This window comes from Mercurialis annua, linkage group LG2, assembly GCF_937616625.2.
Source record: "Mercurialis annua linkage group LG2, ddMerAnnu1.2, whole genome shotgun sequence".
NCBI lineage: Eukaryota > Viridiplantae > Streptophyta > Magnoliopsida > Malpighiales > Euphorbiaceae > Mercurialis > Mercurialis annua.
In genome coordinates, this window is record NC_065571.1 from 42058355 (window position 1) to 42079343 (window position 20989).

General features: G+C 33.1%; 4 protein-coding genes across 5 annotated transcripts; all 4 read left to right on the forward strand.

Moving 5' to 3' along the window:
* Positions 1–319: 319 nt before the first annotated feature.
* On the forward strand, positions 320–17328 carry LOC126669179 (uncharacterized). The gene is made up of 7 exons (XM_056104820.1): positions 320–387; positions 501–594; positions 1035–3589; positions 3683–4518; positions 4636–4647; positions 15432–15650; positions 17239–17328. The coding sequence occupies exons 2-4, from the start codon at positions 568–570 to the stop codon at positions 4485–4487; spliced, it is 3387 nt and encodes a 1128-aa protein (XP_055960795.1). The 5' UTR covers positions 320–387; positions 501–567; the 3' UTR covers positions 4488–4518; positions 4636–4647; positions 15432–15650; positions 17239–17328.
* LOC126669181 (uncharacterized) lies at positions 4565–9016 on the forward strand. Of its 2 annotated transcripts, XM_056104821.1 has the most exons (8): positions 5316–5454; positions 5545–5577; positions 6368–6741; positions 7364–7611; positions 7706–7909; positions 8019–8111; positions 8194–8310; positions 8539–9016. In XM_056104821.1, exons 2-8 carry the CDS (start codon positions 5564–5566, stop codon positions 8857–8859), a joined length of 1371 nt encoding a protein of 456 aa, XP_055960796.1. In that variant the 5' UTR covers positions 5316–5454; positions 5545–5563; the 3' UTR covers positions 8860–9016. The 2 variants fall into 2 exon arrangements, with proteins under 2 accessions (XP_050218532.1, XP_055960796.1); XM_050362575.2 differs by lacking the exons at positions 5316–5454; positions 5545–5577 and adding an exon at positions 4565–4779.
* Positions 11191–15413, forward strand: LOC130014575 (uncharacterized). The gene is made up of 4 exons (XM_050362571.2): positions 11191–11258; positions 11372–11465; positions 11906–14460; positions 14554–15413. The coding sequence occupies exons 2-4, from the start codon at positions 11439–11441 to the stop codon at positions 15356–15358; spliced, it is 3387 nt and encodes a 1128-aa protein (XP_050218528.1). The 5' UTR covers positions 11191–11258; positions 11372–11438; the 3' UTR covers positions 15359–15413.
* Positions 15443–19730, forward strand: LOC126668519 (uncharacterized). Its single transcript, XM_050361710.1, has 10 exons — positions 15443–15457; positions 15501–15650; positions 16270–16325; positions 16731–16813; positions 17217–17612; positions 18235–18482; positions 18577–18780; positions 18890–18982; positions 19065–19181; positions 19410–19730. The coding sequence occupies exons 1-10, from the start codon at positions 15443–15445 to the stop codon at positions 19728–19730; spliced, it is 1683 nt and encodes a 560-aa protein (XP_050217667.1).
* Positions 19731–20989: the final 1259 nt, after the last annotated feature.

The window sequence follows — 20989 nt, forward strand, 5'->3', positions numbered from 1 at the left end:
CATCATATCAAATACATTTTTAACTATATTATAAGTCTTAATAAACAATAAACAACTCAAAATTACAGTAAAAGTTTAAAATCAGTAAATAACTTGATGAGACCATAAAAAAATTATAGAAGTTCATTTCATTTAAAGACCACGCTTTTATTCCTACATGGCAGGAAGATATTTGAAGACCACGTTTTCCAGAAACTCTTGTTAGCACCTCAACACACATAAGAATGACTGCTCCAGGATCTGGATCATTATGAACAACGCCCTTTGATTGACTATAGAAAATTAACGGGCTTTGCGAGTTCAACCTTAACAGCCCGTTAATTATAACCTGAGGTCACTAAAGAAGCAACGTTACAGCAAAGTTCTCTATATTATAACCTGTCACAAGTATAGTATTAATAACTTAATGTTTGGTTTCATTTCACTTAAAGCTTTTATCTAAATTTGGTTTCATTTTAGTTAAAGTTTCATTATTGTCTAATTTTGATTTTTCATTTCAGTTAAAGTTTCAGTTAAAGTTGAAGATTGCAAAGGAGTATAGGTAGTGCACTCCACTTGTTTGATACAATGCCACACTCAGAATTTCGAAGTCCGGTAAGTTATAGGCTTCAATGTTAACTTCACTTAATTGCTGCTTTGTTTTCTTTGCAATTTGTGTTTGAATTGTGTTGTAAAAAAATCTGTTTAGCTCTTCAAGTTATTGTATTAATTTGTTAGATTGATTGTGCCGAATGTAGATCATAGGGCTGCTTCCTTGTGATTTTTGAACAATAAACATGAAAAATGGCAAACTGATTAGGAATATCTGATTCTTGAATTCCTTGTGATTTTTGAATCTAGTTTCTAATTTTCCTCAAGTTTTATCATGTCTATTGAGTACAATGACACAGCAGGTTGGGTAACTACTGAAACATTTACCCTGAACAAAAACTACTTCCTAAATCACTTACATAACATGTTCACCTTCACCTTGATGTTTTTGAGACTGATCTTGATGTTTTTCTTCCTAACATGTTCACCTTCTTTCAAAACAGATTGCTGCAAATATAGGTGTTGATGACAAAAGTTGGATGGCTCTCCCCCATTCAAGTCTAGAGTTTTCTACCGGAGTAGAATATTTTTTAGACAAAGCATTTGAAAGAGCAGCTCAAGGAGATGAGATTCTTTGTCCTTGCATAAAATGTAAGAATCGTTATTGGGCAATAAGAAGCGTGGTGAATGGCCATTTAGTTTATCATGGTTTTGTTAAAGGATATACACAATGGGTTTTTCATGGGGAAGGCTTCACACCCGAAGTGCCAAAAGTGACTGAAGATATAAGTATGGATGATGGAGATGACATTGAAAATTTGTTACAGGATACTTTTAGAAATATGTCAGATGGTCCGACAGCCGATGCAATAAAGTTTTTTATGTTAGTTAAAGAAGGGCAACAAGAGCTTTATCCCGGGTGTAAGAATTTCACAACTCTTTCTTTCACTATTCGGTTATATCTCTTCAAGTGCTTGAATGGATTAAGTAATAAAGCTTTTGGTGATCTCTTGGAGTTGTTAAAAGAGGCCTTTCCTGATGCAAAATTTCCAGATTCTTTTAATGCAGCAAGAAAAATTATAAGGAATTTGGGTCTCGACTATGAAAAAATACATGCATGTCCTAATGATTGTATGCTATTTTGGGATCAACACAAAGATGTTAGTCATTGTTTGACTTGTGGGGCATCTAGGTGGAAACTTGATAAGAATGTCCAAGGCGATAATACTGATTCTTCTTCTGCTAGCCAATATCAAGTTCCAGCTAAAGTCTTGAGATACTTTCCTTTAAAACCGAGGCTTCAGAGGTTGTACATGTGTTCTGAAACGGCCACTGCAATGAGATGGCATGCGATTGAGCGTCCTAAAGATGGAAAACTGAGGCATCCTGCTGATGGCCAAGCTTGGAAAGATTTTGATTCTCTGCATTCTACGTTTGCACAAGATCACAGGAATGTTAGATTAGGTTTAACTAGTGATGGGTTTAATCCATTTCGGACTATGAGCATTTCTCATAGCACATGGCCGGTGGTTTTAATCAATTACAACTTAGCACCATGGATTTGTATGAAACCAGAATATTTCTTTTTGTCCTTACTTATTCCAGGTCCAAGTTCCCCTGGAAAGGATATTGATGTTTATATGCAGCCCTTGATCAAGGAATTGAAAGAATTGTGGGAGGATGGAGTTGAAACATATGATGTAAGTGTGAACCAGGCCTTTTTCTTGCGTGCAGCCTTGACGTGGACCATTAGTGATTTTCCAGCATATGCAATGTTGTCAGGTTGGAGCACTAAAGGTAAATTAGCATGTCCTTCTTGTAACCATGAAACTTCTTCTCAATATCTCAAGTATAGTAGGAAGACTTGTTATATGGGTCATCGGAGATTTTTAGATGCTAACCATATATGGCGATTTGATGATAAGTCTTTTGATGGTCATGTTGAGTTAAGAGGTGCACCTTCTAGTTTGTCAGGAACCGAAGTTGTAAGAGAACTATCAGATTTTGAAAATGTATTTGGAAAAAATCAAAAGAAGAAAGCAAATGATGGCCCTTGGAGAAAGAGATCAATATTTTTTGAATTGTCGTATTGGGAACATAATACTTTGCGACACAATTTAGATGTCATGCACATTGAGAAAAATATATGTGATAGTATTTTGGGCACATTGTTGGATATTTCAGGAAAGACAAAAGATCACTTGAATTCTCGATTTGATTTGAAAGAAATGGGAATAAGAGAAGAGCTTCAACCTATTTTCTTAGCTGATGGAAAAGTTAAGTTGGCAAAAGCAGGGTTTTCAATGACAGAGGAAGAAAAGATGCTCTTTTGCACTGTTTTAAAGGAAGCAAAATTACCCCAAGGATGTGCATCAAATATATCTCGATGTGTGCAGCTTAAGGAAAAGAAAATTTCTGGGTATAAAAGTCATGATGCTCATTTTATCTTGCATTTTCTGATTAAAGTTGCTGTGAGGAAAACATTGCCTAAACCCATTGCAATTCTATTAATCAAGTTCAGTGACTTCTTTCGAGGTGTATGCAGTAAAGTCATAAGCTTAGCGGACCTAGAGAAATTGCAAGCAGAAATAGTTGAGATACTTTGTCGACTTGAAATGCATTTCCCACCTTCTTTTTTTGATATAATGGTGCATTTGCCCATACATTTGGTGGAAGAAATTAAACTTGGTGGCCCAGTTCATTGCCGATGGATGTATGGAGTTGAGAGGGATTTGTGTATATTGAAGGCAAGTGTTCGTAATCGTAGTTGTCCAGAAGGTTCTATTGCAGAAGGTTATCTAGCTGAAGAGTGCCTAGTGTTTTGTTCTAGATACATGCATGATGGTGTGAAGACAAGATTTAGTAGATATTGGTGGAATGATGATAGAATTACATCCATCGATGTATCATTGCCTATTTTCCCTAAGATAGGTCATCCTATTGGAGGGAAGAAAAAAAGACAGGGGAAGGCATTTGCTTTAGATCATAAATTACTAGAGCAAGCTCATCGATATGCTTTGTTCAATTGCCAAGACAAAATTGTTGAGAAATATATAAAGTAAGTTGTAATTTTTTTTTACTTAATCACATGTCTGTTTTGAATTTTGCATAATTTTAACTGTGTTTTTAAAATTATAATTTTTTTATGTAGGGAACATCAAGACTTAATTCAACGTCGAAGAAGGGTAAGTAGATGGGCAAGAGAAAAAATCCATAGTCAAGAATTTGCACAATGGTTTCAAGGCAAAATTACAAATGTAGAAGTTCCAGAATATATTCTATGGCTATCAAAAGGACCAAACACTGTTGTTAAGAGGTATGCTGGATATTTCATCAATGGGTATCGTTTTCATACTAGGAAAAGAGATGCTCGGTGTAAGACTCAAAATAGTGGAGTTACTTTAAAAGCACTTACCCCTAGCTTTGCAAGTTCAAAGGATTCGAATCCTGTTGTTGGAGACGTCACCTACCATGGAGCTATAGAGGAGATCATTGAGCTTGATTATTGGGGTTATTTTAGTGTGGTTTTATTCAGGTGTGTTTGGTTTCAAGTGGAGAAGGATGAATATGGGCTGAATTGTGTTAACATCAACAAACTTTGTTATCCAGATGATCCTTTTGTCATGGCTTCTCAAGTCCATCAGATATTTTATGTCAAAGACCCAATTGAAGAAGCACTCTATTATGTCATTGCAAAAGTTCCTAGAGATTTATTTGACCTTCAATATGAGAATTGTGATGCAGAAACATTTTGGGGAGAGCCTAATGAATTGATAAGTGGTGATTCACTTGCAACGTCTAGTGATAATCCTATAACTTGGATTAGAGAAGATGCTTTTACTGATATTTTGGATGTGCCATTACATATATTAGAAACACAGCTGCCTTTAGATAACAATGATGAAGATTCAGATTTTGATGATACTGATTGGGATTGGATGAGTCCAAGTGACTGATATTTAGATTTTTCTTCTTCTTCTTGATAAGGTATTTTCTTTGCTTTTGGTTTGTCGACTGAATTGCGTCCAGATTTGATGTTCATGCTGGACAATATGGTGATGAAGAGTAGAGCCTCATTTTTTGGAATTGTGGTCCTAGTGGAAGAATGTGTTAAAAGTCTGCATTTGCTTGCCTGTGACTGAAACTGTTCTTGCTGCTGTTTATAAGGCTTTGAATGATCAGCATGTACTTCTTGAAGGCACTCTTCTTAAGCCTAACATGGTTACTCCTGGTTCAAGTGGCCCCAAGGTACTGATATATTTATTCTAGGAAATTTTAAACATTGAGACATGTTTTAAATATTTTATTTTTAATTAATAAATATTTGCAATTTATTTTTAAAAATTTATTTGATTTTTATTATTTTATGAATTTTAAAATAATAAAAATAAATAACTAACACTGCATGAAAAACTAACACTGCATATTATTTAAAAATAATATTTAAAAATATACACACTATTGAATTTCACACTATTGAATTTCATGAAAAAATAAATAACTAACACTGCATATTATTTAAAAATATACATTGAATCAAATATTATTGTAATTTCATTGAACTATTATCTTTTGATGTAAAATAGGATTACAGAGTTGTACATAAAATGGGATTAGTTTAAACCAAAGCCATAGTAAAGATTGGCTGTTTGACCCAATATTTCAAACTTTACTCTAAATGCTGCCGTTTTGGTCCAATGCTGCCGTTTTGGTCCATGGTAGGTGACGTCTCTCCAAAATTTCAAATTAAACACCAAATTTCAAATTAAATTTCAAATTTCATCTCTCCAAAATTTCATCTCTCCAAATTTCATCTCTCCAAAAAATGATAATCATGATTTGTGTGAATCTCAGCTTTGCGATTTAGGTAACCTTCATGATTTCGTCTCTTTCAATCTTCCATAGCCATCGTCATCTTCAAAGGTAACCTTCGTCTCTTTCAATCTCAGCTTTGCGATTTAGGGTTTCTCTTTCAATTTTTATTTTCATTGCTAACATCTCTTTCTCTTCTAGGGTTTACTGATCTCTTCAAATGTCTTCTTTAAGGTTTGTATAATTTACTGATTCTTCTTTAATCTTCAATGTAATTAGGGTTTACAGTTTGTGAAATAAATTCTTATGATTGAATTTGAAAATTAGAAAAGTAGGTCTGATATTAGTCGTGATTCCTTAGGTCTGATAATTTATTTCACAAACTGTAAATTCTTATGATTGCATTTGCTTTAGATCCTTCTTTTAGTTGCTTAAAATAATTGAACATAGAGATAAATGACATCTTAACTTGTGAATATTTCATTGAACTTAATAAGGACTAGGAAATATGTTCAGATGTGAACTATTGTTATATGATTTTGCATATCCGAAAATAAGCATCATTGCTGTGAGTTGCTTCCTCATCATCTTCTTACAAGGTTAGTAAATGAATAAGGCCTAAATACTCACCATTTCTAACTCTTCTTGTACATGAAAAACAATATGCAGTAGCATAATTATACTATAGTTTCATTTATTGTATTGATTAGTCAATGCCTATGATTAGGGTTCATATTGTTTCTTTTAAGTCAATGCAACAACAGACTAATAAAAAATGTAAATGAGTTAAAATGTCGAGTTCATATTGTTTCTTTTAAGTCAGGAACTTGGCCTTTTTATGCAAAGTTCATGGGGAAAACTATACTTTTGTTGATATATTATGTAAAGGATTATGTTTCATTTTTTTTTGTATTATTTGGATCAATGATCTATGTAATTTAAAAGATTTATTGGTTAGTTTTTTTGTGAATGCTCTTAGTTAAGTTTGAGTTATAAGTGTAGTTATTTTCTTTGTGAAATGCAGGTCTGGCTTTCATCCAGATAACTTGAAACATTTTAAGAGAAAGAAAAATGGAAAGAAAAATATTGTTGAAGTGAGGTCAACAAAAAAAATATACTGCCACAGATTTGCAGCCAGGCCTAAGAATCAAAATAGTCAATCGACTCATTCTTATTCAGGATCTAGGACTTCAAAGGAAAAAAGAACTAAAGAAAAAAGCGGTGAAGTGAAATCCACGGGAGCAGCTCATGCAATTGAAGAGGATTTAGTCGATGATGCTATTGTTAGCGAAAAGCAAAGAGAACAAGAACATCTCGAAAAGGATACGGAGGAGCAAGAAGAAACCGAACATCTTGATGAGAATATTGAAGTACAACCGAATGAAGAGACAAGTTCAGGTATCAAAGATTCTTAGTATTATTAGTATCAAAGATTCTTAGTATTATTTTGTCAAGTGTGTGCTGCTTTAAATGCATGGTGCCTGAAGCTATGAAGAGCATGGACTCCTTTTAGCATTAGAGATTTTTTTACAGATTATTTAATGGTCAGCTAGGCAGCTTGGGGCTCTTGTTACTGCATTGTTCTGAAAGAATAATGTTATATCTGAATCTGATCATTGCATTTTTTTGCTGAATTACAGAATAAAGTTCATGTTAGTGTAGATATGGTAGCTGTTTGTTCACATATTATAACTCGGATTTGTTATGATATTGAGTATGCTCTCAACTAAATTAAGCTTGTGATAGTCTTCTGTTTAATCACCGGTGTGTTCATAGAATATTTCATGAGATTTTCTCTTCAGGTTGTCTATTTCCTTTTCTTATTTGGCCATTTTTCTATTGTTATGATTCTGCCAAGTTGGAGGTAAAAAATGAACATCAACTAAAAGATACATAAGTTAGCATAGTAGCATGTCTGATATGACCTCAATCTTGCTCAGTTCCCTGTTGTTTAGCTAAAATTTATCAAACATAGAAATTGTTTCTTGACAAATCTGCATCTTCTGCCTGTTCCATTTAGGAAAAGAGCCCAAAGAGAAAAGAACTAGAGGACCTACTACATTGAGTAAGGTACACTCAAGGAGAATGGAAGAAAGAAAACCAATAGTTTTAAATGTTCATTTTCAGCCTGTTGGTCCAGATGATTCCACGCTCAATGAGTTTAGTAGCTTTCTCGGTACAATAGCTCGCAATTCCGGACTTGCTCCTTTGAACTATGAGAGCTGGCGTAAAGTACCTTACAAGAAGGAACTATGGAAGTATGTTAAGGTATGAGTCCGATTTTACTCATTTGGATTTGATTCTTTTCACGATTAATCATTGAGTATGTTTTAATTTATTTACTGTTGAAACTCTATTGCAGAAAAGGTACATAGTTCCCGAGGAAGGCAAAAGATGGGTTTTGAAAACTATCGGGGATAACTGGAGAGTTTATAAATGCAGATTAAAGAAGAACCATTTTTATAAGTTCAAGACCGATAAATCAAGACTTGCATCTCGTCCATCCCAAGTACCGGAGACGCAATTTAAGGCTCTTATCAACTATTGGAATACTGATTTTGTAAAGGTATTTTTATTTATCTTATTAATATTATTCTTTTCTCAAGATTTTCTATTAAATAATCAGCTTTCATGCCTCATATTCCCCTTGTCATCTCCATCTTGTCTTTTGACAGCGCATTAGTGAGATAAATGTTGAAAATCGGAACCAACAGAAGGATATGCATACTGCAGGGCCAAAAAGTTTTGCTAGAATAAGAAAACAATTGGTAAGATTTTAAGTTAATTGATTTGATTTGATTCAAACTATGACATGATTTTCACCAACGGTTTTATAATTCCATGTTGCAGCAAGATGAAAAGGAGGATAAGGCTGATCCGACTTTGGCGGAAATGTTCATTGCCACGCGCAAGAGAAAAGCGGGACGTTCATACAAGGAATCAAGGGAAGATACAACTAGCAAAATTGTAAGATTCAATTTCGCTTCTACTTTTTAGAAATTTGGTTATGTAGAATGTCGTTATTTATGTAATTAGTAATCATCCCTTAGAATGTTTGTCCTTTTTAGTGAATGTTTTCCATTTTGTGTAAATTCAAGTCTTGTGTTTTTATGTTCTGTTTTGTGTAAATGCAAGTCTTTGTAGTTGTTAGTTTGTCATATTTCTGATACTATATTCTGTCTTATTTGCCTGCAGTCCAAATTGCAGGAGCTCCTAAACAGTGGAAATGATTCTTTTTCCACTGTTATAGGTGAGAGGCCTCCCGGTCGTGCATTTCTGTATGGAAGAGGGGTTACAAGAACCAATTTGAAGAACGGAGTAGGATGCAGTTCTTCAATAATTGTACCCGAAGAGCTTGTGCAATCTATCACGGACAAGATAAGGAAAGAACTGAAAGATCAATTTGACAAGGAGATGGCTGGGTATAAGGCGTTACTTGAAAGTGTTATGTCTCAAGTGAACCCGACAGTAGATGAACCAAGTGAAAATTCTGATTCTGAAAGCGCTCAATTTTGATTGAGAGCTCCTCTAGTTAAGTACCAGTTATGTTTTGTAGTATAATCGTTATGTTTGATGAATACATTTTCTTTTTGTGATGTAATAGATGGAATTTGAATTCTATGAATATTTCCGTCTTCTAATTTTAGTAAATATTTTATGTTTGTCCTTTTTAGTGAATGTTTTCTGTTTTTAAATTTAGCGAAATAGTTTCCGTTTTTAATTCCTGTTCTTTAAATATAAATTGTTGCGTATTCTATATAAACTGTTGCTTCAAGTTAAGCCAAACCATTGCATCAGTATATATAAGTGTTGCTTAAAGTAATATCAAATTGTTGCCTTACAAAAACAAATGTTGCCTATAATATTATAAGTGTTGCTTAAAGTAATATCAGTATATATAAGTGTTGCTTAAAAATCGTTGCCTTATAAAAGTAAATGTTGCCTAAAGTACTGTACAAACCGTTGCCTTAAAAAAATAAATGTTGCCAAAAATGCATTACAAGACTGTTACAATAGTTGTTTCAAACCGTTGCTTTTGTTATTAATTGCAGCGATTTTTTTTCTATTACAATAGTATAAAAAAACTGCTGCAATAGCTATCAAAGCCTACTGCAGCGGCCGCAAATGTAGCTGATTGAAAAGCGTTGCAATAGGCCTAAGGCAATGGTTTTTACACATATAGCAACACTTACCTAGTGTTGCTGAAAGTGACTTATGTGGTAGTGACATAAATGAATGTGTTTAAAGATATACATGCAACTATGCAAGTGTGGAAAAGAGAGAAAATTAAATAATGCATGCTAATAATGATTGAATGCGTATTGAGATATTTGATAATAATACCCATGTAATAATAAAAATTTGATCATAGGAATAATGGGTCAATATGTGGAATTAACGTGTATGAGAGTGTGGTTGAAGGTTTGTTATGGGTTCCGAAACTACAATTTTTATTTTCTAGTGCCGTTTATGGATCATGAATCATGTCGTGATAATATATTTATTTTATTTTTATATTGGATCGATTTTTATTTGTCAATTTTAAATTTTTATATTATCTTTTTGAACATCAAAAAGTTTTTTCATTTGCTTAACATTTTATTTTGTTTAATTTCAAGTAATAAAAGAATAATATTGCTAGATATTAGTTCTCAGCTCATCTCATTATATGGATCAATGTAATGTTTAGTAATTAGTATTCTTGAACTTGTACAAGTAAAATATATTTTTGAGAATGAAAAAATATACCCCATTTTTTTTGAATTGGTAATAGTTATGATCATCTTGAACTCTGTAAGATATTGGAACAACTTTAATGGCAGCATAGGAGTTTAGTGCTTCATTTGAGCTTCCTTCCACAAGTTCTGTTTTTTTTTTATTCTGGCGTCTGCTTTTGGCAAGCATGATATAGAGTCATAATAAGGACATCCAAAATAAAATTATAGTAATTATGTAGCAGAAGCTAAGAAAAGAAACAAAAATTACTTGTATCATTTTATTTTAATAAGTACTTTTAGTTTTGGTAATTCAAAACAAAAGATACCAATGTTTCATAATTTAACAAACCGAGCAATGATAAAAAAAATCCATAAAAAATTGAGGTTGAAAATAAACTATATATTACCATAATACTATTCTAGTATAAAATAAATAATTAAACACCGGTCGTATTTTGATGACAATCCTTCAAGAAAATAACTCTACAAGAGCAACAAAATATAACCTACTTATATCAACTTATTGCTTAAATTAAAAAGAAACTCATTAGAGTATTTATGGTGTTAGCTTGTCATCACTACCACATAAGTCACTTTCAGCAACACATGCAAGGCAACACTTTCAATACTGTTGCAATAGTATGTATAAGGCAACAGAAAGGTTACAGTTAAAAACTGTTGCAAAGAAATTAACAAAAATCACGAATTTGCAACATAAGGTAACAGATATAGGTAACTGCTGCATTAGCATAAGCAAATGCAACAGTTGGACTGAATCTAGCAACACTTTTAAACTGCTGCCTTTTATTACATCATATCAAATACATTTTTAACTATATTATAAGTCTTAATAAACAATAAACAACTCAAAATTACAGTAAAAGTTTAAAATCAGTAAATAACTTGATGAGACCATAAAAAAATTATAGAAGTTCATTTCATTTAAAGACCACGCTTTTATTCCTACATGGCAGGAAGATATTTGAAGACCACGTTTTCCAGAAACTCTTGTTAGCACCTCAACACACATAAGAATGACTGCTCCAGGATCTGGATCATTATGAACAACGCCCTTTGATTGACTATAGAAAATTAACGGGCTTTGCGAGTTCAACCTTAACAGCCCGTTAATTATAACCTGAGGTCACTAAAGAAGCAACGTTACAGCAAAGTTCTCTATATTATAACCTGTCACAAGTATAGTATTAATAACTTAATGTTTGGTTTCATTTCACTTAAAGCTTTTATCTAAATTTGGTTTCATTTTAGTTAAAGTTTCATTATTGTCTAATTTTGATTTTTCATTTCAGTTAAAGTTTCAGTTAAAGTTGAAGATTGCAAAGGAGTATAGGTAGTGCACTCCACTTGTTTGATACAATGCCACACTCAGAATTTCGAAGTCCGGTAAGTTATAGGCTTCAATGTTAACTTCACTTAATTGCTGCTTTGTTTTCTTTGCAATTTGTGTTTGAATTGTGTTGTAAAAAAATCTGTTTAGCTCTTCAAGTTATTGTATTAATTTGTTAGATTGATTGTGCCGAATGTAGATCATAGGGCTGCTTCCTTGTGATTTTTGAACAATAAACATGAAAAATGGCAAACTGATTAGGAATATCTGATTCTTGAATTCCTTGTGATTTTTGAATCTAGTTTCTAATTTTCCTCAAGTTTTATCATGTCTATTGAGTACAATGACACAGCAGGTTGGGTAACTACTGAAACATTTACCCTGAACAAAAACTACTTCCTAAATCACTTACATAACATGTTCACCTTCACCTTGATGTTTTTGAGACTGATCTTGATGTTTTTCTTCCTAACATGTTCACCTTCTTTCAAAACAGATTGCTGCAAATATAGGTGTTGATGACAAAAGTTGGATGGCTCTCCCCCATTCAAGTCTAGAGTTTTCTACCGGAGTAGAATATTTTTTAGACAAAGCATTTGAAAGAGCAGCTCAAGGAGATGAGATTCTTTGTCCTTGCATAAAATGTAAGAATCGTTATTGGGCAATAAGAAGCGTGGTGAATGGCCATTTAGTTTATCATGGTTTTGTTAAAGGATATACACAATGGGTTTTTCATGGGGAAGGCTTCACACCCGAAGTGCCAAAAGTGACTGAAGATATAAGTATGGATGATGGAGATGACATTGAAAATTTGTTACAGGATACTTTTAGAAATATGTCAGATGGTCCGACAGCCGATGCAATAAAGTTTTTTATGTTAGTTAAAGAAGGGCAACAAGAGCTTTATCCCGGGTGTAAGAATTTCACAACTCTTTCTTTCACTATTCGGTTATATCTCTTCAAGTGCTTGAATGGATTAAGTAATAAAGCTTTTGGTGATCTCTTGGAGTTGTTAAAAGAGGCCTTTCCTGATGCAAAATTTCCAGATTCTTTTAATGCAGCAAGAAAAATTATAAGGAATTTGGGTCTCGACTATGAAAAAATACATGCATGTCCTAATGATTGTATGCTATTTTGGGATCAACACAAAGATGTTAGTCATTGTTTGACTTGTGGGGCATCTAGGTGGAAACTTGATAAGAATGTCCAAGGCGATAATACTGATTCTTCTTCTGCTAGCCAATATCAAGTTCCAGCTAAAGTCTTGAGATACTTTCCTTTAAAACCGAGGCTTCAGAGGTTGTACATGTGTTCTGAAACGGCCACTGCAATGAGATGGCATGCGATTGAGCGTCCTAAAGATGGAAAACTGAGGCATCCTGCTGATGGCCAAGCTTGGAAAGATTTTGATTCTCTGCATTCTACGTTTGCACAAGATCACAGGAATGTTAGATTAGGTTTAACTAGTGATGGGTTTAATCCATTTCGGACTATGAGCATTTCTCATAGCACATGGCCGGTGGTTTTAATCAATTACAACTTAGCACCATGGATTTGTATGAAACCAGAATATTTCTTTTTGTCCTTACTTATTCCAGGTCCAAGTTCCCCTGGAAAGGATATTGATGTTTATATGCAGCCCTTGATCAAGGAATTGAAAGAATTGTGGGAGGATGGAGTTGAAACATATGATGTAAGTGTGAACCAGGCCTTTTTCTTGCGTGCAGCCTTGACGTGGACCATTAGTGATTTTCCAGCATATGCAATGTTGTCAGGTTGGAGCACTAAAGGTAAATTAGCATGTCCTTCTTGTAACCATGAAACTTCTTCTCAATATCTCAAGTATAGTAGGAAGACTTGTTATATGGGTCATCGGAGATTTTTAGATGCTAACCATATATGGCGATTTGATGATAAGTCTTTTGATGGTCATGTTGAGTTAAGAGGTGCACCTTCTAGTTTGTCAGGAACCGAAGTTGTAAGAGAACTATCAGATTTTGAAAATGTATTTGGAAAAAATCAAAAGAAGAAAGCAAATGATGGCCCTTGGAGAAAGAGATCAATATTTTTTGAATTGTCGTATTGGGAACATAATACTTTGCGACACAATTTAGATGTCATGCACATTGAGAAAAATATATGTGATAGTATTTTGGGCACATTGTTGGATATTTCAGGAAAGACAAAAGATCACTTGAATTCTCGATTTGATTTGAAAGAAATGGGAATAAGAGAAGAGCTTCAACCTATTTTCTTAGCTGATGGAAAAGTTAAGTTGGCAAAAGCAGGGTTTTCAATGACAGAGGAAGAAAAGATGCTCTTTTGCACTGTTTTAAAGGAAGCAAAATTACCCCAAGGATGTGCATCAAATATATCTCGATGTGTGCAGCTTAAGGAAAAGAAAATTTCTGGGTATAAAAGTCATGATGCTCATTTTATCTTGCATTTTCTGATTAAAGTTGCTGTGAGGAAAACATTGCCTAAACCCATTGCAATTCTATTAATCAAGTTCAGTGACTTCTTTCGAGGTGTATGCAGTAAAGTCATAAGCTTAGCGGACCTAGAGAAATTGCAAGCAGAAATAGTTGAGATACTTTGTCGACTTGAAATGCATTTCCCACCTTCTTTTTTTGATATAATGGTGCATTTGCCCATACATTTGGTGGAAGAAATTAAACTTGGTGGCCCAGTTCATTGCCGATGGATGTATGGAGTTGAGAGGGATTTGTGTATATTGAAGGCAAGTGTTCGTAATCGTAGTTGTCCAGAAGGTTCTATTGCAGAAGGTTATCTAGCTGAAGAGTGCCTAGTGTTTTGTTCTAGATACATGCATGATGGTGTGAAGACAAGATTTAGTAGATATTGGTGGAATGATGATAGAATTACATCCATCGATGTATCATTGCCTATTTTCCCTAAGATAGGTCATCCTATTGGAGGGAAGAAAAAAAGACAGGGGAAGGCATTTGCTTTAGATCATAAATTACTAGAGCAAGCTCATCGATATGCTTTGTTCAATTGCCAAGACAAAATTGTTGAGAAATATATAAAGTAAGTTGTAATTTTTTTTTACTTAATCACATGTCTGTTTTGAATTTTGCATAATTTTAACTGTGTTTTTAAAATTATAATTTTTTTATGTAGGGAACATCAAGACTTAATTCAACGTCGAAGAAGGGTAAGTAGATGGGCAAGAGAAAAAATCCATAGTCAAGAATTTGCACAATGGTTTCAAGGCAAAATTACAAATGTAGAAGTTCCAGAATATATTCTATGGCTATCAAAAGGACCAAACACTGTTGTTAAGAGGTATGCTGGATATTTCATCAATGGGTATCGTTTTCATACTAGGAAAAGAGATGCTCGGTGTAAGACTCAAAATAGTGGAGTTACTTTAAAAGCACTTACCCCTAGCTTTGCAAGTTCAAAGGATTCGAATCCTGTTGTTGGAGACGTCACCTACCATGGAGCTATAGAGGAGATCATTGAGCTTGATTATTGGGGTTATTTTAGTGTGGTTTTATTCAGGTGTGTTTGGTTTCAAGTGGAGAAGGATGAATATGGGCTGAATTGTGTTAACATCAACAAACTTTGTTATCCAGATGATCCTTTTGTCATGGCTTCTCAAGTCCATCAGATATTTTATGTCAAAGACCCAATTGAAGAAGCACTCTATTATGTCATTGCAAAAGTTCCTAGAGATTTATTTGACCTTCAATATGAGAATTGTGATGCAGAAACATTTTGGGGAGAGCCTAATGAATTGATAAGTGGTGATTCACTTGCAACGTCTAGTGATAATCCTATAACTTGGATTAGAGAAGATGCTTTTACTGATATTTTGGATGTGCCATTACATATATTAGAAACACAGCTGCCTTTAGATAACAATGATGAAGATTCAGATTTTGATGATACTGATTGGGATTGGATGAGTCCAAGTGACTGATATTTAGATTTTTCTTCTTCTTCTTGATAAGGTATTTTCTTTGCTTTTGGTTTGTCGACTGAATTGCGTCCAGATTTGATGTTCATGCTGGACAATATGGTGATGAAGAGTAGAGCCTCATTTTTTGGAATTGTGGTCCTAGTGGAAGAATGTGTTAAAAGTCTGCATTTGCTTGCCTGTGACTGAAACTGTTCTTGCTGCTGTTTATAAGGCTTTGAATGATCAGCATGTACTTCTTGAAGGCACTCTTCTTAAGCCTAACATGGTTACTCCTGGTTCAAGTGGCCCCAAGGTACTGATATATTTATTCTAGGAAATTTTAAACATTGAGACATGTTTTAAATATTTTATTTTTAATTAATAAATATTTGCAATTTATTTTTAAAAATTTATTTGATTTTTATTATTTTATGAATTTTAAAATAATAAAAATAAATAACTAACACTGCATGAAAAACTAACACTGCATATTATTTAAAAATAATATTTAAAAATATACACACTATTGAATTTCACACTATTGAATTTCATGAAAAAATAAATAACTAACACTGCATATTATTTAAAAATATACATTGAATCAAATATTATTGTAATTTCATTGAACTATTATCTTTTGATGTAAAATAGGATTACAGAGTTGTACATAAAATGGGATTAGTTTAAACCAAAGCCATAGTAAAGATTGGCTGTTTGACCCAATATTTCAAACTTTACTCTAAATGCTGCCGTTTTGGTCCAATGCTGCCGTTTTGGTCCATGGTAGGTGACGTCTCTCCAAAATTTCAAATTAAACACCAAATTTCAAATTAAATTTCAAATTTCATCTCTCCAAAATTTCATCTCTCCAAATTTCATCTCTCCAAAAAATGATAATCATGATTTGTGTGAATCTCAGCTTTGCGATTTAGGTAACCTTCATGATTTCGTCTCTTTCAATCTTCCATAGCCATCGTCATCTTCAAAGGTAACCTTCGTCTCTTTCAATCTCAGCTTTGCGATTTAGGGTTTCTCTTTCAATTTTTATTTTCATTGCTAACATCTCTTTCTCTTCTAGGGTTTACTGATCTCTTCAAATGTCTTCTTTAAGGTTTGTATAATTTACTGATTCTTCTTTAATCTTCAATGTAATTAGGGTTTACAGTTTGTGAAATAAATTCTTATGATTGAATTTGAAAATTAGAAAAGTAGGTCTGATATTAGTCGTGATTCCTTAGGTCTGATAATTTATTTCACAAACTGTAAATTCTTATGATTGCATTTGCTTTAGATCCTTCTTTTAGTTGCTTAAAATAATTGAACATAGAGATAAATGACATCTTAACTTGTGAATATTTCATTGAACTTAATAAGGACTAGGAAATATGTTCAGATGTGAACTATTGTTATATGATTTTGCATATCCGAAAATAAGCATCATTGCTGTGAGTTGCTTCCTCATCATCTTCTTACAAGGTTAGTAAATGAATAAGGCCTAAATACTCACCATTTCTAACTCTTCTTGTACATGAAAAACAATATGCAGTAGCATAATTATACTATAGTTTCATTTATTGTATTGATTAGTCAATGCCTATGATTAGGGTTCATATTGTTTCTTTTAAGTCAATGCAACAACAGACTAATAAAAAATGTAAATGAGTTAAAATGTCGAGTTCATATTGTTTCTTTTAAGTCAGGAACTTGGCCTTTTTATGCAAAGTTCATGGGGAAAACTATACTTTTGTTGATATATTATGTAAAGGATTATGTTTCATTTTTTTTTGTATTATTTGGATCAATGATCTATGTAATTTAAAAGATTTATTGGTTAGTTTTTTTGTGAATGCTCTTAGTTAAGTTTGAGTTATAAGTGTAGTTATTTTCTTTGTGAAATGCAGGTCTGGCTTTCATCCAGATAACTTGAAACATTTTAAGAGAAAGAAAAATGGAAAGAAAAATATTGTTGAAGTGAGGTCAACAAAAAAAATATACTGCCACAGATTTGCAGCCAGGCCTAAGAATCAAAATAGTCAATCGACTCATTCTTATTCAGGATCTAGGACTTCAAAGGAAAAAAGAACTAAAGAAAAAAGCGGTGAAGTGAAATCCACGGGAGCAGCTCATGCAATTGAAGAGGATTTAGTCGATGATGCTATTGTTAGCGAAAAGCAAAGAGAACAAGAACATCTCGAAAAGGATACGGAGGAGCAAGAAGAAACCGAACATCTTGATGAGAATATTGAAGTACAACCGAATGAAGAGACAAGTTCAGGTATCAAAGATTCTTAGTATTATTAGTATCAAAGATTCTTAGTATTATTTTGTCAAGTGTGTGCTGCTTTAAATGCATGGTGCCTGAAGCTATGAAGAGCATGGACTCCTTTTAGCATTAGAGATTTTTTTACAGATTATTTAATGGTCAGCTAGGCAGCTTGGGGCTCTTGTTACTGCATTGTTCTGAAAGAATAATGTTATATCTGAATCTGATCATTGCATTTTTTTGCTGAATTACAGAATAAAGTTCATGTTAGTGTAGATATGGTAGCTGTTTGTTCACATATTATAACTCGGATTTGTTATGATATTGAGTATGCTCTCAACTAAATTAAGCTTGTGATAGTCTTCTGTTTAATCACCGGTGTGTTCATAGAATATTTCATGAGATTTTCTCTTCAGGTTGTCTATTTCCTTTTCTTATTTGGCCATTTTTCTATTGTTATGATTCTGCCAAGTTGGAGGTAAAAAATGAACATCAACTAAAAGATACATAAGTTAGCATAGTAGCATGTCTGATATGACCTCAATCTTGCTCAGTTCCCTGTTGTTTAGCTAAAATTTATCAAACATAGAAATTGTTTCTTGACAAATCTGCATCTTCTGCCTGTTCCATTTAGGAAAAGAGCCCAAAGAGAAAAGAACTAGAGGACCTACTACATTGAGTAAGGTACACTCAAGGAGAATGGAAGAAAGAAAACCAATAGTTTTAAATGTTCATTTTCAGCCTGTTGGTCCAGATGATTCCACGCTCAATGAGTTTAGTAGCTTTCTCGGTACAATAGCTCGCAATTCCGGACTTGCTCCTTTGAACTATGAGAGCTGGCGTAAAGTACCTTACAAGAAGGAACTATGGAAGTATGTTAAGGTATGAGTCCGATTTTACTCATTTGGATTTGATTCTTTTCACGATTAATCATTGAGTATGTTTTAATTTATTTACTGTTGAAACTCTATTGCAGAAAAGGTACATAGTTCCCGAGGAAGGCAAAAGATGGGTTTTGAAAACTATCGGGGATAACTGGAGAGTTTATAAATGCAGATTAAAGAAGAACCATTTTTATAAGTTCAAGACCGATAAATCAAGACTTGCATCTCGTCCATCCCAAGTACCGGAGACGCAATTTAAGGCTCTTATCAACTATTGGAATACTGATTTTGTAAAGGTATTTTTATTTATCTTATTAATATTATTCTTTTCTCAAGATTTTCTATTAAATAATCAGCTTTCATGCCTCATATTCCCCTTGTCATCTCCATCTTGTCTTTTGACAGCGCATTAGTGAGATAAATGTTGAAAATCGGAACCAACAGAAGGATATGCATACTGCAGGGCCAAAAAGTTTTGCTAGAATAAGAAAACAATTGGTAAGATTTTAAGTTAATTGATTTGATTTGATTCAAACTATGACATGATTTTCACCAACGGTTTTATAATTCCATGTTGCAGCAAGATGAAAAGGAGGATAAGGCTGATCCGACTTTGGCGGAAATGTTCATTGCCACGCGCAAGAGAAAAGCGGGACGTTCATACAAGGAATCAAGGGAAGATACAACTAGCAAAATTGTAAGATTCAATTTCGCTTCTACTTTTTAGAAATTTGGTTATGTAGAATGTCGTTATTTATGTAATTAGTAATCATCCCTTAGAATGTTTGTCCTTTTTAGTGAATGTTTTCCATTTTGTGTAAATTCAAGTCTTGTGTTTTTATGTTCTGTTTTGTGTAAATGCAAGTCTTTGTAGTTGTTAGTTTGTCATATTTCTGATACTATATTCTGTCTTATTTGCCTGCAGTCCAAATTGCAGGAGCTCCTAAACAGTGGAAATGATTCTTTTTCCACTGTTATAGGTGAGAGGCCTCCCGGTCGTGCATTTCTGTATGGAAGAGGGGTTACAAGAACCAATTTGAAGAACGGAGTAGGATGCAGTTCTTCAATAATTGTACCCGAAGAGCTTGTGCAATCTATCACGGACAAGATAAGGAAAGAACTGAAAGATCAATTTGACAAGGAGATGGCTGGGTATAAGGCGTTACTTGAAAGTGTTATGTCTCAAGTGAACCCGACAGTAGATGAACCAAGTGAAAATTCTGATTCTGAAAGCGCTCAATTTTGATTGAGAGCTCCTCTAGTTAAGTACCAGTTATGTTTTGTAGTATAATCGTTATGTTTGATGAATACATTTTCTTTTTGTGATGTAATAGATGGAATTTGAATTCTATGAATATTTCCGTCTTCTAATTTTAGTAAATATTTTATGTTTGTCCTTTTTAGTGAATGTTTTCTGTTTTTAAATTTAGCGAAATAGTTTCCGTTTTTAATTCCTGTTCTTTAAATATAAATTGTTGCGTATTCTATATAAACTGTTGCTTCAAGTTAAGCCAAACCATTGCATCAGTATATATAAGTGTTGCTTAAAGTAATATCAAATTGTTGCCTTACAAAAACAAATGTTGCCTATAATATTATAAGTGTTGCTTAAAGTAATATCAGTATATATAAGTGTTGCTTAAAAATCGTTGCCTTATAAAAGTAAATGTTGCCTAAAGTACTGTACAAACCGTTGCCTTAAAAAAATAAATGTTGCCAAAAATGCATTACAAGACTGTTACAATAGTTGTTTCAAACCGTTGCTTTTGTTATTAATTGCAGCGATTTTTTTTCTATTACAATAGTATAAAAAAACTGCTGCAATAGCTATCAAAGCCTACTGCAGCGGCCGCAAATGTAGCTGATTGAAAAGCGTTGCAATAGGCCTAAGGCAATGGTTTTTACACATATAGCAACACTTACCTAGTGTTGCTGAAAGTGACTTATGTGGTAGTGACATAAATGAATGTGTTTAAAGATATACATGCAACTATGCAAGTGTGGAAAAGAGAGAAAATTAAATAATGCATGCTAATAATGATTGAATGCGTATTGAGATATTTGATAATAATACCCATGTAATAATAAAAATTTGATCATAGGAATAATGGGTCAATATGTGGAATTAACGTGTATGAGAGTGTGGTTGAAGGTTTGTTATGGGTTCCGAAACTACAATTTTTATTTTCTAGTGCCGTTTATGGATCATGAATCATGTCGTGATAATATATTTATTTTATTTTTATATTGGATCGATTTTTATTTGTCAATTTTAAATTTTTATATTATCTTTTTGAACATCAAAAAGTTTTTTCATTTGCTTAACATTTTATTTTGTTTAATTTCAAGTAATAAAAGAATAATATTGCTAGATATTAGTTCTCAGCTCATCTCATTATATGGATCAATGTAATGTTTAGTAATTAGTATTCTTGAACTTGTACAAGTAAAATATATTTTTGAGAATGAAAAAATATACCCCATTTTTTTTGAATTGGTAATAGT

Excerpts from the sequence above, each read along its gene's own strand:
- LOC130014575 (XM_050362571.2), top strand. The coding sequence starts at position 11,439 with ATGCCACACTCAGAATTTCGAAGTCCG. Across the intron at positions 11,466-11,905 it reads ACTCAGAATTTCGAAGTCCG|ATTGCTGCAAATATAGGTGT; the intron begins GTAAGTTATAGG and ends CTTTCAAAACAG. Across the intron at positions 14,461-14,553 it reads ATTGTTGAGAAATATATAAA|GGAACATCAAGACTTAATTC; the intron begins GTAAGTTGTAAT and ends TTTTTTATGTAG.
- LOC126669179 (XM_056104820.1), top strand. The coding sequence starts at position 568 with ATGCCACACTCAGAATTTCGAAGTCCG. Across the intron at positions 595-1,034 it reads ACTCAGAATTTCGAAGTCCG|ATTGCTGCAAATATAGGTGT; the intron begins GTAAGTTATAGG and ends CTTTCAAAACAG. Across the intron at positions 3,590-3,682 it reads ATTGTTGAGAAATATATAAA|GGAACATCAAGACTTAATTC; the intron begins GTAAGTTGTAAT and ends TTTTTTATGTAG.
- LOC126669181 (XM_050362575.2), top strand. The coding sequence starts at position 4,706 with ATGATCAGCATGTACTTCTTGAAGGCACTCTTCTTAAGCCTAACATGG. Across the intron at positions 6,742-7,363 it reads GAATGAAGAGACAAGTTCAG|GAAAAGAGCCCAAAGAGAAA; the intron begins GTATCAAAGATT and ends TGTTCCATTTAG. Across the intron at positions 7,910-8,018 it reads GGAATACTGATTTTGTAAAG|CGCATTAGTGAGATAAATGT; the intron begins GTATTTTTATTT and ends GTCTTTTGACAG.
- LOC126668519 (XM_050361710.1), top strand. Across the intron at positions 16,814-17,216 it reads CCTCATCATCTTCTTACAAG|TTATTTTCTTTGTGAAATGC; the intron begins GTTAGTAAATGA and ends TTATAAGTGTAG. Across the intron at positions 18,983-19,064 it reads CTAGAATAAGAAAACAATTG|CAAGATGAAAAGGAGGATAA; the intron begins GTAAGATTTTAA and ends TCCATGTTGCAG.